Source organism: Lytechinus variegatus, chromosome 18 (assembly GCF_018143015.1).
Source record: "Lytechinus variegatus isolate NC3 chromosome 18, Lvar_3.0, whole genome shotgun sequence".
Classification (NCBI taxonomy): Eukaryota; Metazoa; Echinodermata; class Echinoidea; order Temnopleuroida; family Toxopneustidae; genus Lytechinus; species Lytechinus variegatus.
This window is the reverse complement of record NC_054757.1, coordinates 19751910-19774621: the sequence shown is the minus strand read 5'-3', so window position 1 is coordinate 19774621 and position 22712 is coordinate 19751910. Positions and strand designations below refer to the sequence as shown.

General features: G+C 37.5%; 1 protein-coding gene across 2 annotated transcripts; it reads left to right on the top strand.

Annotated features, from left to right (window-relative positions):
• Positions 1 to 20965, top strand: LOC121432096 (sushi domain-containing protein 2-like). Of its 2 annotated transcripts, XM_041629946.1 has the most exons (19): positions 1 to 255; positions 2536 to 2808; positions 4832 to 5104; positions 6362 to 6489; positions 7080 to 7379; positions 7948 to 8085; positions 8583 to 8745; positions 8918 to 9160; positions 9928 to 10228; positions 10684 to 10962; positions 11827 to 11959; positions 13352 to 13496; positions 14975 to 15109; positions 15730 to 15903; positions 16647 to 16904; positions 17352 to 17609; positions 18295 to 18633; positions 19737 to 19845; positions 20385 to 20965. In XM_041629946.1, the coding sequence occupies exons 1-19, from the start codon at positions 189 to 191 to the stop codon at positions 20464 to 20466; spliced, it is 3798 nt and encodes a 1265-aa protein (XP_041485880.1). In that variant the 5' UTR covers positions 1 to 188; the 3' UTR covers positions 20467 to 20965. The 2 variants fall into 2 exon arrangements, with proteins under 2 accessions (XP_041485880.1, XP_041485881.1); XM_041629947.1 differs by lacking the exon at positions 15730 to 15903.
• The last annotated feature ends 1747 nt before the right edge of the window (positions 20966 to 22712 follow it).

The window sequence follows — 22712 nt, the reverse complement described above, 5'->3', positions numbered from 1 at the left end:
GGAGCATAAGTTTCGGTTTAGTCATAAGTGAAGATAAAGGCAAATAAATAGGCAGGGAGATACAATAAGTACCAAGAACGGTTAGGGTACTAAAATAAGCAAACTGACAAGAAATACAATACGGAATCTGAAGTGACTGATGTGAACAACATTGCGATCGGGTTTTTCGGGAGACGTTATTGGGAACCATGAATCGGTATCAGCTCGCTACTTTCTTCTTTTTAGCAACTATCTCTGCCGTCATCAAGCAATCAGGTAAGGTTGCATCCTCTACAGGTACATAATTTCAATTAATGTGAAATGAAAGAAAACGACAAAATCCCCGTTGTTAATTTAATACGAGCAGCCAGGTATCTGTAACGGGAAAAACTACAATCTTTAAACAGTAACAGTTTAGATTCATGCCGATGTTTAGCTGAAGCTAAATGGAGCTGTTTAATCGTCTAATGTTTAATAGCCCAAAGCCAAATTCGTGGTGTTTCAAAACTTCTCTCTTATTTTATTCCTAATTTCCTATACATGTATATATGATGGGCTGGTATTCACGTAATACCTCATTTTTGCAGCATTGGTTTATGATGGGCTTTTAAATGGTGTTACTGAATATGTTTGAATGTGTAAGTTCTTGCCTTCATAGACAAAGGAATCAAAATTTGACAAATTTACTCGCCCTTACAATGACTAAAACTCCTGGTTTCCGCTCAGCATTGCCCCAATATACTAATCTTAATCCTAGATAATATTGTTAACATCTCGTTTTGTTGATTTCATTTCAATTTTGAACTATATAAAATGCTTTATCCTTTTTTTACCTCAGATTTTGATTTTTTTCTTGTAAATTTTATTCTTCTTTTTTTTTCAAATATATTTTCCGTCAGAAAAGATGTAAGGTACGTTAGTATTATCAATGTATCATTCTAGTTAGTTTTATGATTACTACTAGAAGAAGAAAAAAATAGTAGCAGTAGTAGCAGTAGTAGTAATAAAGTAGTAGTAGTTGTAGTAGTAGTAGTAGTAATAGTAGTAGTAGTAGTAGTAGTAGTAGTAGTAGTAGTAGTAGTAGTAGTAGTAGTAGTAGTAGTACTAGTAGTAGAATAAGTAGTATGGAAATAAGTTTTATCATCATTTATATTATTTCATTTTTATATTCTATTATCATTATCATTTGTTTTATCATAAGTAATACATTATAATAAAATCATCACTAATTATACGATATCTATCAGTAGTACTAGAAGAAAAAGGAGTAGTAGTAGCAGTAAAATTAGTAGTGGTATTAATAGAAGTAATAATAGTAGTAGTAGTTGCATTGGTATCAGTGGTAGTAGTTGCTGTAGTAGTAGTAGTAGTAGTAGTAGTATTAGTAGTAGTAGTAGTAGTAGTAGTAGTAGTAGTAGTAGTAGTAGTAGTAGTAGTAGTAGTAGTAATATTAGTTTTATAATTACCTTTTAAATTATTTTCATTATTGTTATTTACTTTTATTATCATTACTATTACTTATTTGTAGGTAGTAGTAGTAGTAGTAGTATAGTCAACAAAAAAAAGTAGTAGGCATTGTAGTAGTAGTATTGGAAATAGCTTTATCAGTTCATTTACTAGTTCATTACTAGCATTATTTAAATTTATTTTTATTACTATTATTCGTTTTTTGTAAGAAGTGCTAGGAATATTAGTAGTAGTGGTAGTAGTAGTAGTTCTTGTTGTAGTAGTAGTAGTATTGAAATTAGTTTTAACATTATTGTTTAAATTACTTTCATTGTTGATATTTTATTGCTATCATCATTACTATTAGTTTTGGGGAAGTGGTAGTAGAAGAAGTAATAGTGATAGACGCCCAAAACATTAGTAGTCGGAGTTGTAGTAGTATTGGAAATAGCTTCATCATTGTCATTTCTATTATTTTCATTACTGATATCTGTTTTTATTTTTACTATTATTATTATTCTCATTATTATCGTCGTTATTACTATCATTTCTATTATTATTATCATGATATTATCTATTACCATTTTGTAATTGTCGTTTTTAGAATTATTTGATACCAAGGTAATTATACTTTCTGAAAGCGTGTCGTTTATATATTTGTGACCTTTCGCAATCCTCACGGACGCTAATATTAGGGTCCCCTAACGCAAAAGCTAACACTTAATCATACACTTGATTTTTAAGATTGACTGTACATTTAATGTGAATTATTGGTGGATCACTTTCGATTGATTTCATGGGTCAGATCAACCTCTCCAGCCGAACATTTCGCATACGTTGATATGTATACAGCCTATGCAATACGTTTGTACTCATACACAAACGATATGCCTCTAGCACACGATGTAATGGGCATTATGTTTTACTTTCCCAAGAAATGGGGGATTAGATTCAAATTCCGGGGGGACCACTTCCATCGATGAGTGGATACCAATCGAATCTAGGTCTTTATTGTCTGCTGTCACGCGCCTGAGATCAGTTGGCACTTACCCCACCCCCACTCACACACGCTCTCTTAATATGTCTTGTTTTCTCTCAATTTCTTTGCAGATGGAAACACATGCACCACTGACACGGATCCACCGGTTGTGACATGTCAAAATGTCAGCACCCTTCCGGTTTTCCCAAATTCTTTCTTTAGTCTGACGCCGGGGTCTACCTACACCTACACAGATGCGAACTACGACCCGAGTGGGGTTTCGTATGATGTCCCGACTGGCGTTAGTGGATATCTATATCTTCCAGGAGACACGGCTGTGACGTTGATAGCTAGAGATTTGTGTAACAACGTGGAAACCTGTGTGTTCTACGTCACGAACCCACGTGATTAAAATTCCTTTACTTTATCTCCTCATTACTCGTATGTACAATCCTGAAACTTCTGAAGGTTTCCATAGCGAAGAAGAACTAGTGTAGTAGGTTTCACGGTACAACATGTATCTTTCATGGGCAAGTGTTGGTCCTGAAAATGACCCCCCTGGTATGGAAATAATAGTTCTTTGATTTTATTCCGGAGTTTTCATTTTGAAACCTTCCAGTTTCATATTTATGTTTGAATTACTTGTTTCCTTCCTTCCTTGTACCAAATATATTCATAAATACTGACAACGATTCCTATATGCAAACATTAGGTGGTCCTTTTCTGAATCAGGACCAACACTTGCCCAAGAAAGATGCATGGTGTACCGTGAAACCTACTACACTATGTACATATCATCATGTCATGAATGTGATCTACGGAAGTAGGCCACCACATAACATTTTGGTAAAACAAGCCATTTGCGTTACTATTCTTAAAGGGGAAGTTCACCCTGACAAAAAGTTTATTGTAAAAATAGCAGAAAAAATAATAACAAATATTGCCGAAGGTTTGCGAAAAATTCATCAAATAATTAAAAAGTTATCAGAATTTCAATTATTTGATTTGTGACGTCATATGCGAGCACCATTCCTACATGATAGCGAATGGTAAAAAATCAATGAAATGTCATTTTCTCAGAAAATTGAAAATGGTTTTCACTGGAACTTTTGTATATCAATAGACAAATCATTTCACACCCGATCATGAAAAGAAAACAAAATTAAGTCATCAGGAACCATACAAAATTTGAAATTCATACATTTTATATTACATAACACATGGGACAGCTGCTCGTTTATGACGTCACAAATCCAAAATTTTGAACTCTAATAACTTTCTTACTCTTTAACGGATTTTCCTCAAACCTTCACCAATATTTTTTACTATTTTTTCTGCTATTTTTACAACAAAGTTTTCTTCAGGGTGAACTTCCCCTTTAATAAAGGGAAGCCCCCAAAAGAGCAGGCGCGCTCGATATGGGAACAGACATCTCGGGGGCTCAACTTTAGGGGTGGTCCTGGGGAACGGGGGTGTTGGGGGTTCGCAACTTCGCAGCAACCCCTAAAAATCATTTTGTGCTTCTCAATTTTTCCTTGACCAAAACACTTCATGTTGAGTAAAATTCGTTTGTTGCTCGCATGATTATTTAAAATGAAAATCACCTTTTACTTTTCTTTTTTAGGGGACAGGCTTGTCAAATATTTCTTCAAAGAAACTAGCACCACCTTTAAAAAATCGTTTTCAGGCCGCTGGGGGAGGCAATTCGTGCCACAAATTTTCGGCAGCAAAATTTCCCCGGGGTGGGGGAGAGTGTGTTACTTTAAGAACTTGAAAAGGATGGCCCGGGGTGATGCGATCGTGTCGAAGCGGGTGATTTTAACCTTGAAATTTTTTTCTGGTAAAATTGGTGAAACCTATTACTCCTACTACGATTTATATCAAGCATTCTTTTTTTTCATTTCCTGTTTAAGTATTGCAGCTTATTGTCCTTGTATCTGCATTTAATTTATATGTAGTCCAGTTTACCTGACATAGTTACGCTTGGTCAAATTTTAGTTTAAAACAAATGAAATCAGAAGAATATACATCTAGTTCAAAAACTATGGGGTTTCCTCACAATTTAATCATCGAATCATTAAAAGTTATTATTTTTCTATGCGACTTTGATTTTAAAATTTGAATTAGTAATTTTAGAAGAAATAAATCAAACAATACTTTAATATAAACAAATGCGTGTATTAACAACTCCATTCAAAATGACGTCGTATAGATTCTTGGTCGTTGTGTATATTTTGCAATTGTAAAAGCCCATGCATTTTCGAGGAATAAGAGTTCGAATGCTTCTGAAACGAAATACTTAGCTGATGAAATGAAAAAAGTGCATATGTTATTTTTCCACTGAGTATGACTTATCAATGTCATTACTTGTTCCGATCAATTTTGCAAGTACAAAATACTGTGATATCATTGTCTATTGATTTCCAGTGACCGAGCTACCAGTGAACTGCCCAGACCTAGACAGTGATGTCCTGGTAAGCCCTGGACAACAGTCGTACACTTTCACCCAGTATATCTTGCCTGGTGACATCACCAAGACGGTGGGAGGCTATCGGTACTATGGAGGGGGAATCCAGGTACACCTAACAGCTGGAGGCATCGAAGCTGGAGGCACGCTCTCTTTAGGGACCCACGATGTGGTGGCAGTCATCAGTGACGACGTTTTGAACAAGACGTGTACAGGAGTCTTGAGCATTCGTGGTAAGGCTACATAGCAAAAACTGTGGTGTTAACCGTTGTACATAGAGGACCACACCAATTATTTTACACCGGTGTTAAATTGGTGGTGTTAGTTTTACATTTATAGGTGTTATTACAACACCACCTTTTGTTGTTACATTTACACTCTCTGGTGTTACGTTTAATCTCTAGGGTGCAATTTTTACAGTGTACAGCCTCACCAACGGAACCGCTTCCAGACCGATCAAAAATATTTCGGCATTTTCAGTGATATACCATTGGTCGATTTAGATTTGGTTTCGTTTGTGTAACTGTGTCATAATTCTTTGCTGCAGTCAACGGTTTTAATAGTCATGAGGTTACTTGCACATCTACGAAAATTGATGATGACCCCAGACAAAATCACTTTGTTTACCAATAATAAAAGTAATAAAATAATAAAAACACTCAGTACATAGGTGGGTTTATGTCAGTCAATTTGTGAAAGGAGTGTCAAGTCCAAAGTTTAGCTGTAATATTTTCAAAAATGGCGATGAAAAGACGTCAACATAAGGAATCATGGTTCGACCAGTGACTGTTTCAATCTTTGAAAAGGCTGTCATTCGCGAGGGGTTTGCGCTTGAGAAAAGAGAACTGTCAGTATACTCGTTTGCGGATCATTCCTTCCGATTTGCCTGTATTAAATGTAGAATTGCCCTATTTAGGGCTGTGCGCTTTTATTGCTTCATGGGAATATATGCATACAGATTTTCAACAAAGCTAGCAAACGAACAACAGCCATGCACAAATAAATTTGAGCGACGAATCATTTACGTTAAAGGCTGCAGGATTACTCATTTGGTCGTGTAGGCCAAATAAATAGGATAAATGGACCAATATACACTCTTAATACCAAAAAATAGTTAACATGACTAGATTGGTAGTGAGCTACAACTGATATGACTAATCATATTTCTTTCTATATTTTTGTGCGAAATATATGTTTTTAGTCAAATGTGTCGAGAAATCAGTCAAATATGACTAGAATATCAATAACAGTGGTCGAGAAATTAGTTAAATTGTATTTTTGTAATCACATTGCACAATTCTTGTATGTTATTATGGCCAAATGAATAATAATTATAAATGATACGACTATAGAATACCAATAACAGTAAGATGAGTCGAGAAAATAGTCAAATATGACTAGAATGCCAATAACACATCTGACCCTTGCATATAGTCATTGTCACAATTTGAGTTTGGTAGCGTAATGCCATTCATTCCGTCTTTGAATAGGTGTTTTCTTCCCGTTCGGATCGGACGAAGGGGACGATTTCCTACCCGCAAACGATGATGGTTTCACAGACGAGCTACCAATCGCAGTGGTGTTCCCATTCTTTGATCATGACCATACCAGTCTCTTTGTAAGTTCCTCCTATCGTTTAGCCGGTTGAAATTATATCTTGCGCATCAATGAAATACATCAAGAAAAACACGAGGAATTGTAATTTTGGCACCATTAGATTACTCAACCATGAAGTATCCAAGCTAATTCACTCCTAATTCACTTCCTTAAGCCATGGGATCCGTTACGTATGTTTTCAGTGACCAGTGCATCATATCTTGAGATCAGGTCAAATGGACCTAAAAATTCGTTCCCTCTCTCGATCAGTATACATGTAGTTGCTCCCTGACCTTGATATCAAACTTGTACGTTTGTCAGATACTTGAAGAATTTGAAATATCTTACCACCAAGTGATAATTCTTAATTTCAATGTTGTTTGACCCACATCACACTGTTCTATTGGCACCTCTTGTTTTCAATATCTGGTAAATTTCTTTTTTGTCAATTTTTAGCAAATTATCCCAAAATCTTAATGGCGTGTTAAGTATTACTTGTCTGAGCTTACTCTTAGGTTTCTCTAAACCCTGATTAACGAATTTATCTGTCATATTATATTATTTTCCACCATCACGACCAAACTTCCGATCTCTTTTAAACAATCGATGCAGGTTAACAACAATGGCGTAATCTCCTTCTTGATTAGTGTTTCTCAGTACACACCCGATCCATTTCCTCTTGCTGATGGGCGACGGCTACTGACACCGTTCTGGGGAGATGTGGACACCACGAATGGCGGAACTCTGTCCTATCGAGAAGTCCTAAGATTTACACAGGACGAAGGTATATTCATCGAAGCTGATGACATCATCAGATCATCTTTCGTCGAAATGAGAGACTTTGTATCATCATGGATGTACATTGCAACTTGGGACAGAGTTGCCTTCTTCGGTGCATCTGATACCTCAATTGTAATTACATTTAGATCTGAATTGTGTAATAACTTAAAACACTGACAGATTGAACATTGACTGTCTATTTCAGAAAGTAAAGCAACGTAATTACTTGATAATTTATTACTGATGTGTTAATCTAGCATAGAATTCAAACCTTGATATTAATATATTTTAAAGGCCACATTTAAGGGGCACATTGACTAAATGGGATAACTTAAATGGGTACAAGAATTGTCCAAGGTTAGCGAAAGGGTTTTTGTGACCAATTCAATAGGGAAGCCATGACCTTGGATGGCCTTAGATTAGTTCAAGTCCTAAAGTATCTTCGTGACCAAACTTTAAAAAATTAGTTCCATTTCTCTGTACATGTTTTACTTTTGGGCAATATAGTTCTGTTCTAGTCCAGATTACGTTCATGATAAAGACATTTTAGATGTAAACTTCTGGGTATTAATACTTTGATGCATTACCACTCGAATATAATATGTTAAACCCATATAAAACTGACAGTTTACGTATTGGTAGAGTGTGTTGTGCTGGAAAAGAGTGAATGTATAAATCTGAATTCTGATGTTTTGTACAGAGGAATTCTTTCCAGGCTGTGCTGGTTACCGATGGCCGCTATTCTTTCGCCATCTTTAACTACGGTGACATCAACTGGACCACTGGAACTGCCAGTGGTGGTAATAGCTCGACCGGTCTTGGTGGCATACCAGCTCAGGTGAGTCGAAATGGCTTAAATATAAATTCGATGCCCTCATTTTTTTATGGGCTCTGATACTACATTATCTGATTCGTGAATCAATGACTAGAATATGCCTCAACAAATTTATATTAACTTAATAAAAAAAAGTTAATTGTTCATCCACCAAATACCAAATCTCACTCTCAGGACTGATATCATCCCAAATATTTATGGTGCATTTATTAATGATTCTTTCAGTTACTGATGAGTGTTGATTTAAGACTGTCCTTTTCATTTCCAATGCCTTCCACTTAAAGTATCAAAAACGTGTCGAAAAGGCATAATGTGGCAACAGAAAATAGCCAAACTTCATCAGGAAGCGTTCAACATTCCATGCCCACGATGTTTCCCTCTCTTGACAAATACAATAAAGGCTACGACAAAGCCTGAATACATGAACGAATAAAACACACAAATCTCCCGATTCAAAAATAATTCCAATATCATTTTCCAAACCATCATCTGCATACCAGGTGGGATTTAACGCTGGTGACGGGGTGACCCACTACAATGTCCCTGCATCTCGAACAGCGGACGTCGTTGACATCGAAACGACATCGAACATCGGTGTTCCAGGAAGATGGGTTTTCAGGACTGATAACTCTAACATCCAGGGACAAGAATGTACAACCTCAGGTGAATGTTATCCTTTTTTCATAGCAGCATTAGTGGAACATCCTCATTATTCTTTTATACCCAATGCAACGAGCCCTCGGTTTTACTTGTGAAACGACCGTTTAAATCCTCCAAATACCAATATTGCACTCTAATTTTTGCCCAAATGGTTTTCCTTTTTTCATCCTCATAGGCGACATTTCCCTGTTCCCTCTGGTCGGCTCCATGCTCGGAGCAACCCAGGTGCTCATTAGTGGACCCTGCTTCAACTCGACCGTTGTATGTGATTTTGACGGAATCGTGACTTCCGGAAGACTTTTGACCGAGAAGATTGCCCTCTGCGTGTCCCCGACGTTCTACAAAGTCGGTCGAATTCCGTTGCGTGTATCTCTCAACGACGGAGACAGTTTCGACTTCTCCGGCATTTTTACAATAAGTAAGTAAATGCAAGAGAGGGAAAGAATCTTCTTCCTTTGTTGCCCAAAAACGGCCAATCCTACGAGATATGAGCCAGTCGATAGTATGTCTTCTTAGTACGTATTATGAAACCATATTCGAAGGAAGAAAATAAATAGTGCGACAACAATTTTAAGAGGGATGTCTTTGTCAACTTTTCAAAATTTTCATTTTCTAAAATAAAGAATGATGGTTATTTGATCTTGCACCTACACCTATAATTAGCTTTAGCTGATTACAAAATGTAGAGGGTTTTACTAAAACTAGCCTTATTTTATTAATGATGTGTCCTATATTTGACCAGAGGGTGTTTCCTCTAGTTGCGTGCCTAGTTGCGTGCGGTAATAAAATGCCTAGTTGCGTGCGGTATAATGCATGACCGCATTGGTAAGATTATGCCAAGAGAACGCGCACTACTGCTTATCGATCAATAAGATAGCACGCTGCATAATTATGTACGCGACAGCATTTAAGTGCGACTCTAACCCCCCCTCCCCCCGTAGATATTACATGGTTATTATGTACGAGGATTTATCTAAGAGTTTGTGAATAAAAGTTGACGAAATAATGTTGACCATTTGACCTTATGTATAGGACGTCATATATATCATAGCCCTCAGAACTTGTCAAAAATACGCCAGTTGCATATCACCTGTCGAACGCATGCAAGGCAGTGGCTTCATTCTCTCAGATGGCGGCGCTATGACGTCAATACATAAGGTCTGTGACCACTTATTTCCATTTCAGTCAGCGTCGAGGACGTCCCTGATAACGTGTACTCCTCTGTAACGGAAAGCAACCAACGGGAATCCGATTTCGGGGTCATATGGAACACAGATGTCTTCGAAAGCGTGGATGAAGTCGATATCGTTGTATATGGCTACAGAGAGGACCACGGCGGTGTCCAGTTCGCTGGACCGCTGGTAACCCTGGCACAGGGGGTCGAATATGACTTGGGTAACCACATCATATCGGTGTTACAGAACACTGAAATCGAATTCGACGTCGGTGTTATTGGCGTCATTGAGTCCGAAGGGCAAAATGGAAAGTAAGATAATAGTACTAAAATTATGATACACATAAACTTTGCCCAGTATAATTCATCAGGCTTATTGGGACCGCAGAGATCTGCACGACTTAGACAAAATTCACCTTAATTGGGGTACATGACTATTAAGGCTAACACTCGACGTATTGATGGTCGAAAGTACAGTGATGATTATAAGATTATAATAATGATAACCAATGATAACAAGAAATTACAAGAATGCTGATGAAAATTATTTTAATCTTGTGTCAGAAACTAACATTTCTCTCCAACTTTTCTCGACCTCTTAATTCATGACAATGATTGTCAATCACGACGTACCCCCTCCCCACCCAACAAAAAGAAATATAATAAAATTATACGAACAGTATGTCCAGTTCTAATCCATTAGTTTAACAACCTGTGTTTGCTATCATCTATATTATTTCGGTGTCAATTTTTCCATCATCTCCAAGTTCAGCAAATGGCCGTGCTGCCATCTGGAGCGAGGTCCATGTTCTCTGGTGGCTCAATGGTGACGAACTGTTCTCCTGCCTGCGTTGGACTGCGGCAGAAATTCTGGCGGGTCTTTTCTTTCAGTCCGTGACTCCTTCGTGTCCCTGTACTCTTGACCAAGCCCGGGTCGACGTAGGAAGGTTCAGTCCGGATCCGCTGTGTGATATAAGTGTTTGGTCACCAAGCAACTGCATCAGTAAACCGGGAGCTATTCATTGCGTTCGAGCGGATATGCCAAGGTAATGATGTGCAGTCACAGAAACCAGATCCAGATAACCAGATACCTATTAAACGTATTATGTTATATCAATCGACATGCCGTCGCGACGCGTCAGTCGGTTTTGAGTCAATATCAGGGGCGGAAATCTCTCCCAAAAGGTAGGGGGGACAAGGCTCTGGAAAATTTGACAAGCAAAAAAAAAAGGGTATTACCTAAAATTTAAGGTCATTTCGACGAAAATATATTTGACAAGCAAAAAAAAAAAGGTCATCTCGTCCCAAAACGTACGTTTTATTCCCATTTTCAGTGATATATTTCTTAGCATCAACAAAGACCCAAAATAGTAGGGGGACATTTGATATTGCATCCCCCTACTATTTTGAGTAGGGGGGACACGACCCCCCTTTCCCCCCTGGGATTTCCGCCCATGGTCAATATCGTTGGTGTGACTAGCTTAAACTGTCACAGTTCTTATGTCGTCAATGTTCGTGATATGACTAAATCTATAAGACAATGATATAGGGCATACAGTTCAAACAGAGAGGTTGCAGGTTTCATTGGAGAAAATCTCTGGAGAAGGTTCATACATTTTAATCCGTTTACGGACAGCCAAATTAATTTCCGCAGCAAAATCTTGTCTTTAAAAAGAAAAAACCTAACGTGTGTAACAAATTTAAAAAAAAATCACATTTACATCATTCTTCAGTACTCAAACGCTTAAACATGATAGACTAGCTAAATCCATTGCAATTAACAAAGACTAGTCTATAGAGACATTCATCATGTGAATAACATCCTCATACTATAATGGTCGTATAGCGTCCAAGATTTGAAATTGCAGTATGCATCTAAATTATGTATTGGCGTCTATATTTTTACCCAGTGCCATGGGAGGTGGACAAGAGTGTTGCTATGATCATGGTGGCATGATCATTAATGTCTTCAATAGTCTTGGAGGAGGCTACAGTCACCGTTACCATCACGGGGGCGTCGCCCCATATGAAGAACCTGGGAAGGTATGTCCCCTTATACGTTTAACAGAGCACATCCGATGCGCACCCAAAATGGTCATCACGCACCCACATCAATGCATGGTGGTGCATCCTTCCTACCAACGCCATAAAGAAACTTCTGAACTATGAAATATGTTGGCAAAACTATGTACGTTCAAAAAAAAAGAATGAAAGATAGGAATGAAAAGTAGACCTGGTGGGTGTTTCATAAAGCTGTTCGTAAAGTTACGAACAACTTTACGCACGACTGGAACCTGTTTTAGGTCATAAATCAACTACATAGGGATATCACATAGCACAAGATAGGATCACCAGTCCTGCGTAAAGTCATTCGTATCTTACGAACAGCTTTATGAAATACCCACCAGGGCACCGTAACACAAAGATTAGCGATCAATCGCTAAATGAACTGACCTATCAATATCAATGTTATATGCGCGTTAAGTTTAAAATAATGACCTGGGACAAATCAGGGGAGCGTTTCATGAAAGGACTTGTCGGACGTTTTATCCGACAAGTCCCATTTTATCCGACAGTTACCATAGTAACAGTACATTTCAGCCAATCAACATCAGAGAAAGATGTCAGATCTGATAAAAATGTTGATGAAACACTCCCCAGTTCGGTTCTTTCATACTTGCAAGATAGCCACAGGGATGTGTAACCAAGAGATATCGTCAAAGATTCCACCAATGTCTAAATCAAACTTAGTATTACCATGGTTACAAGATACCCTTTGCCATGTTTGCTTAATCCGAGATCTTTCAAATTTCATTGGTATAAATATACCTAATGAATACATTATTTTATAGAAAACAGGGCAATTCTCTATGTTATGTCGCATTTTCGTCACTATAGTACAGAGTAGGCCGACACTTTCTTGGTTCATGTAATGGTTTTAAAATTTGGTTATGAAAATTGGTTGTTACATGTAATTGAGTTGTTGATCAGAACTTTAAAACTTCTTACCAAAGTCGGCGCAGCGATGATATCCTCTGTTTTATAATCTTTGTTCATTCTTTGGACTGAATCCAGACAATGGACTCTAAACGACGAACTGTGATTGGCTGTCGAGGCATACAAATTAGGCTTAGCAACAGCCTTTAATAAGAGAAAAGCAACTAAAATACGCAAGGGTTCATAGGAACTCCTAACGGTACAAAATGGGGTCTGTAAGCTGAATATATTTATGCAGCCTCGAGCATGCGCAGGTGAGTGAAAACTCCTTGCTTGGGTGAGCACCTTAAACCAAGATGAACAGTTTTGTTCCACGCATGCGATTTTATTCTGATTTTTGCATGCTTTAGAGCTTAAGTATGTCCGTTTTAAGGCTATTTTATGTCTTTGAAGTCAGTATTATACATGTTCTCTTAAATCCCGGCCATCGACTTCCAGGTCCCTTACCTGTCGCACTATCTCGCCGACATCTTACCCTGGAGATACTGTTGTGCTTCAGGTGTTCTGCACGATCCTGCATGTTTCCTTTATGGATTGCTGAGACGGTCCCAAACTTGTAACGGATATCAACCTCCTCCTCCAGGTAAATGGCCTCTATTCTACGTAGTGGGTATCCAAGATGAGAGAAACCAAACAATAAAAATAACAGTATTTGCCAAAAAGTCACAAAGATCATGAAGACCACCTTCCCAACGCATGGCCTAAATTCTGTATAGTGGAGAATATCCTTCCAAAGAAAGAAAATGGCCGGATTTCTTGAAAGTCAGAAAGATCATGAAAATGTATCAGCCATCTCTCCCTGGGTAATTATCTTAAATTCTGTTAAGTGGATATCCTTAAGATACAACTCAAACATTGAAAATGACCGCATTTCTTAAAAGTCATAAAGATATCAACCTCCTTCCCCTGGTAGTTTGCTTCCATCCTACAAAGTTCAGACCCTAAAACTCAAACAAAAATGACTGGATTTCTTAAATCTAACTCAATCATCTCCTCCTTAGAATCCCCCCCCCCCTTTCTACATTGTAGAGATCCTTAAGAGAGAACCCAAAGAACTCTTTAACAGTCACCAAGATATCAACAATCTATCCAACATGTCCGAGGTAGTTGGTATCCATTCAACATTGTAGGGATTTCTAAGAAATACGAAAACTATGGTAGGATCTCTCAATCGCCTTCAAGATCAGAAAAATAGTGTCTCTGTTATTGTCTTTGGAAATGGCTCTGAATAAAAATGATTATAGAAACCAACAAAAACACAAATTACAGTATTATATCAATTCTATTGATATCCTCCCGAGAGAGAACTATGAAATCAAATTGAATTGAATTGAATTGAATTTATTTTCATACTTCACAAGATAACAAAATAATAAAATAATACAAGAAATACATTTGGTTACAAAGGAAATACAAAGATAATGGCAGTAAATAAAGTGAAATATGAAGGTCCCTGCATGAAAAGCAGAGCTTGTAATGTCTGCAGGTTCCTTAAAGTAATTATAAAGTTCCTAAGGAGATCGGACACTAAAGAAAAATTAGACTACAAAGGAAAAGACAAACAGCGCAAAATCAAGGGGTAAAGAAATAGAGGAAAAGTGGAAAATGTGAAACATAGGAGGGGGATGAGCGAAGAATGGAAAAAATTAAGAACTATACCACATTATACCTTATAAAAGGTACAAATCAAATACATTATATATATTCAGCCAGTGCGTCTTAACGGTGTCGATAACTGGACAAAAGAAATGATTTCAGTTTACATTTAAACATACTTAGGGATAAACAGCTAATTATTTCGTTTGGAAGATTATTCCAAAGCCTTGGTCCTTCAAATACAATTGTTCTTTGAGCAAATAACGTACGAGTACGTGGAAGGTGAAATGAGTCCCTTTGGCGGGTAGGGTAAGAATGGATGAGGTTGTTTCTTTGAAACAAGGAAGAAAAAATTCCGGTAGAAAATACTGGCAATTTTTTTTTTTTATGAAAAAAACTTACGTTTTGTAATTCCATCTCCATCTCTTTCTATCTCTATTTCTTCCTTCTCTCACTATTATACAGCATTGGGTAATGGAGATCCTCATATTTCAACTACTGACTCGACTACGTACACTTTCAACGGTTACGGCGAATTCACTATGATGACGGCTTTGAATGGCACCTTCATATTACAAGCAAGAACGGCTCCACTCGAAGGTTGGAAAGTGATAACCTATCTTATCAGTTCAATTTTATATGTTTCCACTGACATTAGCATAATGTAGGCTTATAATCATGAAATCAGTTGCATTTCAGAAAAAGGTAAACTGACCCTCGCAAATGTGACCCTAAACACGTAGCTTTCCTAGCGAAATAGATACCCTTTTTTCATTATTTTAGTGTTTTGACACCCTTTTACGTTACGTACGTAACATGCCCTATCTTGAAAAAGACACCCTTTTAACGTGCTTTTTGGTCACGCATGGTATCCACTCGTCAATGTAAGTGCCCCCCCCCCCTCCCCGGGTCGAAATGATCACGTGATGATCAGAATATACATATTACCACACTACATTCACTTCATGCCACTAATAGCGTACCCGACTCGAGGGGGTGCAACTTTGATGATTGTTTTGTTTTCTGAAGTTGTCAGGTGCTTTTCTTTAATGGTGGTGATCTTTGACCTCTTTTCTTGTCTGAAAAAGGTTGCTCCGTACGAGGTCTTCAAGGTACGCCACTGTTACTTTCCCGTTCACCTTTTAAGTCCACATCAACTCTCTGTAAAAAAGATTAGTTACCTAACAACTTGTTTTCTTACTTTAACTTTTTTATCGTAGGAGTGTCTGGCGCAACAGTGTTTGTTGCCATGGCAGCACGCTTCGGCGATAGTGACGTCATCCATGTTCAGACCAATGAGCGAAGGGTTCTTGATGCGTATGTGCGAGTGGCTGGAGATGGTCAAAACTTTACGAGAATCGATTTTGATCAAGCTGCTAGATGGTCATACTCAGGTAGATATTAGCATGAAGAATTTATTTTTTGAAAATCTAAAATATTTGGAAAGCCGATATTCTTTCTTACAATATTCCCGTCATGCAGTAAAATGAATTAAGAGTGATTCAGGTAGGAACTATGTTATTGACAGTGCAGATACATTTTAGCATTTAATTGGTAGACTATTCAATTCTGCGCTACCAGTGAGAATGAACTTAATGAATGTGAAATGTTAGCGTTATTGAATAAGAAAACATGTGGTGAAAAACCTTTAGATTATTTCTGGCCGTTTATCAAATCTCACTTGAATCTTGAGTAAAGAGACCATGCAGTAGCTGTATAAGCCTGTCACAAAGATCTAAAATCATTTGTAAGACTTGAAGCATGAATTCTGTTTGGTTCATGATCAGGATTTTGCAGTGGCGCAATGAGCCAAACCTTTTGAGAGGCTAGATATGGCGTTTCGGGGCCAAATTCATAAAAATCATTATTATACAAATTTGCGAGCGAGCAAACATTTTGACATATTTATTGCAGTCCAATTTTGTGATAGATTTTTACATAATATTCAGAAAATAATATCACATTTCTTCCTTCAGTTTTTCCTTTTATATTGTTTTCTTTGTCGTGATTTTTTTACGCCACTTGGATTTTTAAACAAATGTGTGTGAAGCAATGACCCTGAGTGGGCCGTCAATTTTTCCGATTGATCAATAACTTTGTACGTCAGGCCCTATCCGTTTCATTTTTGCCTTTCTAGGTGTCTCCGTAACCGGTCGCAACATCACATCAGATGGGATTGTTGTAACTTTTGACCAAGGGGTGGGACTGACTATGAAAGCTTCGGAAGGGGCCATGAGCATTCTTCTTGTAGCTCCGGAATCCTTCCAAGGACAAACGCAAGGATTGATGGGTACTTGGAATGGCAATTCCAGCGATGATTTTCTAACTCCTAATGGAACTTTACTGTCACCCGATTCGACAACGGAAGAGTTGCACTACCAGTTTGGAATGTTGTGTAAGGATCACTTACTCAATCTATCATTAAATTTCAATAGTGCAATTACGCAGACGAAATAGAGTTTTCCAAACCTGACAGCGTTTTAATAGATTATTACACCCTACTTATATATATCCTAATTTGTTCGAATTTTTTACTCGTTGATCAAGAAATTCTAGGCTTCTAGAAGATCCAGACAGATGTTTAGAAAAGTGTAGCCCAAAGAAAATTTGGTAAATTTGATAATATACATGGTTTCCTCACTTTTTGGATATCCAATTCCAGAGAGTTGCCCTTATCATAATTGTGGAACGCTCTATAAATGCATATCGGTGTGATGTTGTAAAGCCGTTTAATTTATCCTCCGATTTATATCATAGATTAACAAACTCTTATTTTAAGATCGGCATAATTACATGATTGTCTAAATCACCTTTGTATCGTTACATCTGATAACCATAACAGGGGAAATCGACTCGGCAGAATCTTTGTTCTATTACGAACCGGGCAAGGACCACGAATCTCACACCGACCGAGGATACATTCCTGTCTTCGAGCCTGTCGCCAACCCTTCGGTCAACCAGAGTCTCGTGGAAGAGGTCTGCGGTACGAACCGGGTTTGTATCTTCGATTTTCAGACGACTGGGTCGCAAAGCTTCGCTCAGAATTCGGTGGCGTCACTTTCACAGTATGAGCAGGCAGTCCATAACAGAGCAGTATTCGGTATGTAATTTTTTTTTCATATATATTTCATGTCATGCTGTACCTTGTGTCCATTCATTGTAGCAAATAACATCACCTTAGCAGGAATGGACTTCTAAAATGCACAGGTTAACTGAAAGACTAGCTCTCAATTGAGTCTTCTTTGCTTCTACGTTGGTTGGTTTTATTTATGTATTGAGCAAGTTTGATTACTATTTCTTAATACATTTTTCGTAAGGTGGCCTGATTGGTCCAATTCATAAACCTTCTCCAAAACTCCAAAGAAGAAACGCCAGACACACAGCGTACTATCTTGAATAAAAGTGTGTTTTACTGTGTATTGTAAAGGCTGGAAATGCATTCTGCTTACTATCGTTATCGTGTAGCACACGTGAAAACAAGGAGTTGTCGTTTTTAAACTTCATACCCCATGATTTGTTTTCAGTGAATTCATGCATGTGTCTCTTAATTACTATTTATTAGTTTCATACTGGGATTTACAAGAAACAAAATGACAAATGCCATCACTTCCTCCGAGATCCTCAGCTTTCCGAAACGAAGCTGCGGAGATTGTAGTTTATCAAGATTACCTTTGAAATTCTAACACGCCCTATTACCTTATATTATTAGATTATATCGTATTGGTCTGGTTTATCGAACTCCTTGTCTTGGGAGCTAAGTATATATATTTTCTTCTTATACTTAGTGGGTTGCCCATCTCTTCCCGACCCTCTGAATGGTAGTGCTATCGTTACTGCCTACATCCCTGGAGGTGTGGCCAGATTCGTGTGTAATGAGGGCTTCGAATTGAGTCACGAGGTCAACTTAACCTGCCAATCAAATGGTTCATGGAGTGATGGCGAAATCCCAACATGCGATGAAATGTTGGCATCCACGCAGACAGAGGTTATGACCACTGACGTAACAAAGGAGCATGTCACAGGAACCGTCCATTCCTCCCCGAAGCTGACTGTGACTGCTGACGTCACATTGGAGATGACGACAAAAGAATACAGCCCCACCGACGGAGCGCCAATCGGACCTAGTGAGTAGGACCTCGACCAGAGTCTGGTCGTATCTTAAACGTAGGCCTACCCTTGACTCTTTTTAAAGTTTCTAGTGTTGCTGTTGAATGTCTGTGGTCTATATTATGGTTGTTCCACTTTATATGTTCGTCATTTCGCCTCCGATGAAGATTCTGCAAGGAGCGAAAGCTTAGGCCCCTTTTGACTCTCTTTTTAAAGTTAACTAATACGGATAATGTTTTCGACAATAATAATGATGATGATGGTACAGCAGTCTTACATATCTGCGAAATCTTCCCACCCATTTCCACTTGTTAAAAAAAAATAAAGTTAATACACCATTCTCATCAAGGAGTACACGGAGACATTTTCGTAAATAACTAATGTATTTAGGTTTTCATCACTAAGGACAGGGTTCAAGAAGTTGTTTTATCATCATCTGTGGTTGGATACCAGAGAAAAACGTGGTTATTCTCTTATAGCTACGGCTATAGTTTATTTCCTTCCAATTTTGGACACCAAATCTTTTAACATAGCTAAGTGTTATCAGCCCACAAGCATGATTTTGTTTCTAGACCCAATTCCCTTGATTATAAAGCACCACATCAGAGTAGCCATGCTGTGTTCCCGAGAGAAGTAGAACGAAAATTATTGGACCGAGGACTGATACTTGCGTAACGCCGTAAAGTTCAGGAAAGCCTCCATCGCCACGTTCACAGAATGTTCCAAAACGGAAGTTCTACCACCATGATAACATCATCATTTTTGTTCTCAATTAAAGTAATATGCCAGTTACAAATGATCATTTTTGGAGGAGAGTTAGTCCATTAAATTGAGTCATTACCTTAATCAACAAATATACCAACATAACATATGGGTTGTCGTAAGCTCTTCAAAACCTTTAAAAAATGGTTGGCGTTTTTTAATGAAATACTATTCTGTACCTTGATATTTATTGAAAACATTTTCGAAATGTTTAAAATATTCAACTACGTTACATGAAAATCAACATTCATAATCATGGTAACGATATTCGAATGTCAAAATGTCAAAATGTTTCCTTTCAAATGGGCCTGTCATTCTGCTTGATTATAATAAGTGGTGGATTTTATCTTTTGTGCAGGTCTTTCGAGGTTCGCCATCATCGGGATCAGTGTAGGGTCAGTAGTCCTGATCGTTGTTGTAGTGGTCACCGTTAGTCTTATCTGCAAGCCAAAGAGGCCAACAAGCAGGTGCGTTATTGTATAGTGAATGTGATTGGAAGAATCATGGGCCTACCACGTCTAATGGTCTAGACGAGGCCATACGCAACATTCTGTCCTTTTCTTGCATATGGGGAAATGTTCATGCTCGAGAGGGCGCCGGGCCACCAAGGTTGGCTTGATGTTAATGCGTAACCCCAACAGTGTACTGTCTGAAGACGGTCGTGTCGAGGTCCCCGGGGAAAGGCTTGATGAAGCTTTTCTTTTATTTTTAAAGTTGACACTATTTTGAATGAACTCTTAGATATACATTTTTTTCAAATGTAGTGTTGATGATTCAGGGACGCCTGCCACCCCCAGTGCCGTAAGATATATGCACTACTATAAATGACGCAAAAATTACTTTTCTATAGGATTGTGACGAAATTGCCCTATTCTATTTCATTTTTCGCATTAACAAGGCTATTTTGTTATTCTAATGTATTTGTTTTCCGTTTCTCTTCTCAAGCCCCTTTTCGTGTATGTGCATTATTTCTCACGTTTCGTTCTTATATTTGTATTTTTATTAGGAAGGTGATCACTGCGCCACGGCCCAAGCAGGTAGAAGTCCACAGGAATCCGGCCTTTATTCAGACTTCTATGGAGTTATGAAGCATCCTTGTAATATTGAAGAGACTTGATTTGATGATAATTACGACAAAGCAGTATTCCAGATGATTCAAGTCAAACAATGATCACGAAAGATTATGAAACCTGAATTACCAGATTCAAAACCCCGTAATAAAGTCATTTTTCATCACCCCTATTGAGGAATAATAAAATATTAAATCGTGTTTTCCGTTGCCTAAAGGGAAAATTAGCCTAAAAATTAGCTCTTTTTTAGAAAGACATATCATGAATAAGCCTATTTTATTTAGTGCGAATTTCTGTGTAATCGAATACGCACTCTCTTTCCTGCCTCCAACATTCCAAATACTTATGATTTTTAGAATCTAGTTTTGATTATTCTCTTCAAATCCTAACGCATTTGTAATTTTGTGTTAACTGTTATGGTAATTTATGTGGTGCCTTGAATCTATCAAGCCCATTAGTTACTGATTTTTAACACCTTACAGTCATGTACATTATCAGTAATAAACCATATTCAATACATCATTTTTTAACTGGCCTTCTTTTCTTTTGTCACCAAATAAACATAAAATGCATTTTATGTTTATGCATTATCAATTTAATGTGATTTGATTAATGTGATTGCATGTTCTTAATTTTCGATCTATGGTAACATATTCCTGTCAATCTAGTGAATCATTGTTGTAAAACATTCCTATACTTTATGTTATACTTGTATAAAGATATATTTTAAATGTGGATTGGATGAAATGGGAAAAAAAGCAGTATTATGTATTGGTGGTGGGTAATAAATTCGAATTATTTGTATTAATCAAGAGGAAAACATCTCTTCAGAAAGAAATCCCTGATCCAGTTACTCTGTTTCAGATTCCATAACAGCGCCATCTTACTGAGTTTTCCCTCTGCATTTATATGTAATCATCTTTTTAAAAACTGTTTATTGACACAATAAAATATTCACGGCCACTAAGCAAATACTTTCACAGGACATAGTTCAAAAATGATAAACATATTCAGAAAGTACGTACGTGGAATTTCACATCGAAATACCAACGGGGATGCAATTCCACATGTACTCGTGTTTGCCCATGAAAATAGTGTAACGAATTAAAAAAAAACATATATTTCGAGAGATAATATAAGAAATGAGCAGATGAAAGAAGAGAAAAGAGACGGGTAGAAAAAGAGGGAGAGAGAGCGAAAAGGAAAAGAGTGAATTGAGTCATGATGTCCAGGAATCTGCCTAATTAGGTCATATGCTCATCAAAACAATTCAAAGAAATTATTGATCATATACTGACATGGCCATAGGAAGCGAATGCACCCCCCCCCAAAAAAAAAAAGAAATCATTGGGGGTGCTGGCAGCATCCCAGGTATTCTGAAGGATGTGTAAAAATTGAGAAATGTAGCCCAAATGACCTTAACTTTGTCGTGAAACCGCCCCCCCCCCCCCCCTCTTTTACTTTTCACATTTCTCTGGACAGATTTGATCTCCATCAATTTGTAGTGACAACCTTTTTTTTTCTTTTTTCTTTTTTTTTTACTTCTCAAATTTCTCGAGACCAATTTGAGTTCCATTTTGAACTGAAAACCTTTTTTTTTTGCTTTAATTTAAAAAAATCGCTCCCAGGGCCCTGTTTATTGATTATTAAAATTTATAGCTGTCACCCATCTTAACCCTCCTCTTCCAACTTTCTCTTAGCCTCACCTCTCGATCTGTTCTGAGCCTACTCTTAGTACACTGTAAAAAATGAAGTGCTAATTTAGCACTTACAGTGCTTGTATAGTGACTGCACTACGAGTGCTGATTTTCTAGTTCAAATTTAAACTAGAAAATCAGCACTCGTATAGTGCAGTCACTACAAGCACCGTAAGTGATAAATTAGCACTTCATTTTTTACAGTGTAATTTTCATTAAATATAATTGGTACGTCATTCTTTTTACTCGTGGAAAGTTATAAAATGTATTTAACCTGACGGAGAATGTTAGACAAGCCTGGCTTCTTAAAGGACAAGTTCAGCCCAACATAAAGTTCATTTGAATAAAAAGAGAAAAATCCAACAAGCATTACACTGAAGATATGCAAATGAGGAGACTGATGACGTCATCCACTCACTATTATTTTTGTATTTTATTATATGGAATATGACATATCCTAATATTATCCTCATTGTCAAGTGAAACAACGATTAATTCTTCCCTGAACATGCGGAATTTTTTAACATTGTATAATTCTATATGGTTCGGTCAACTTGGTCCTTATTG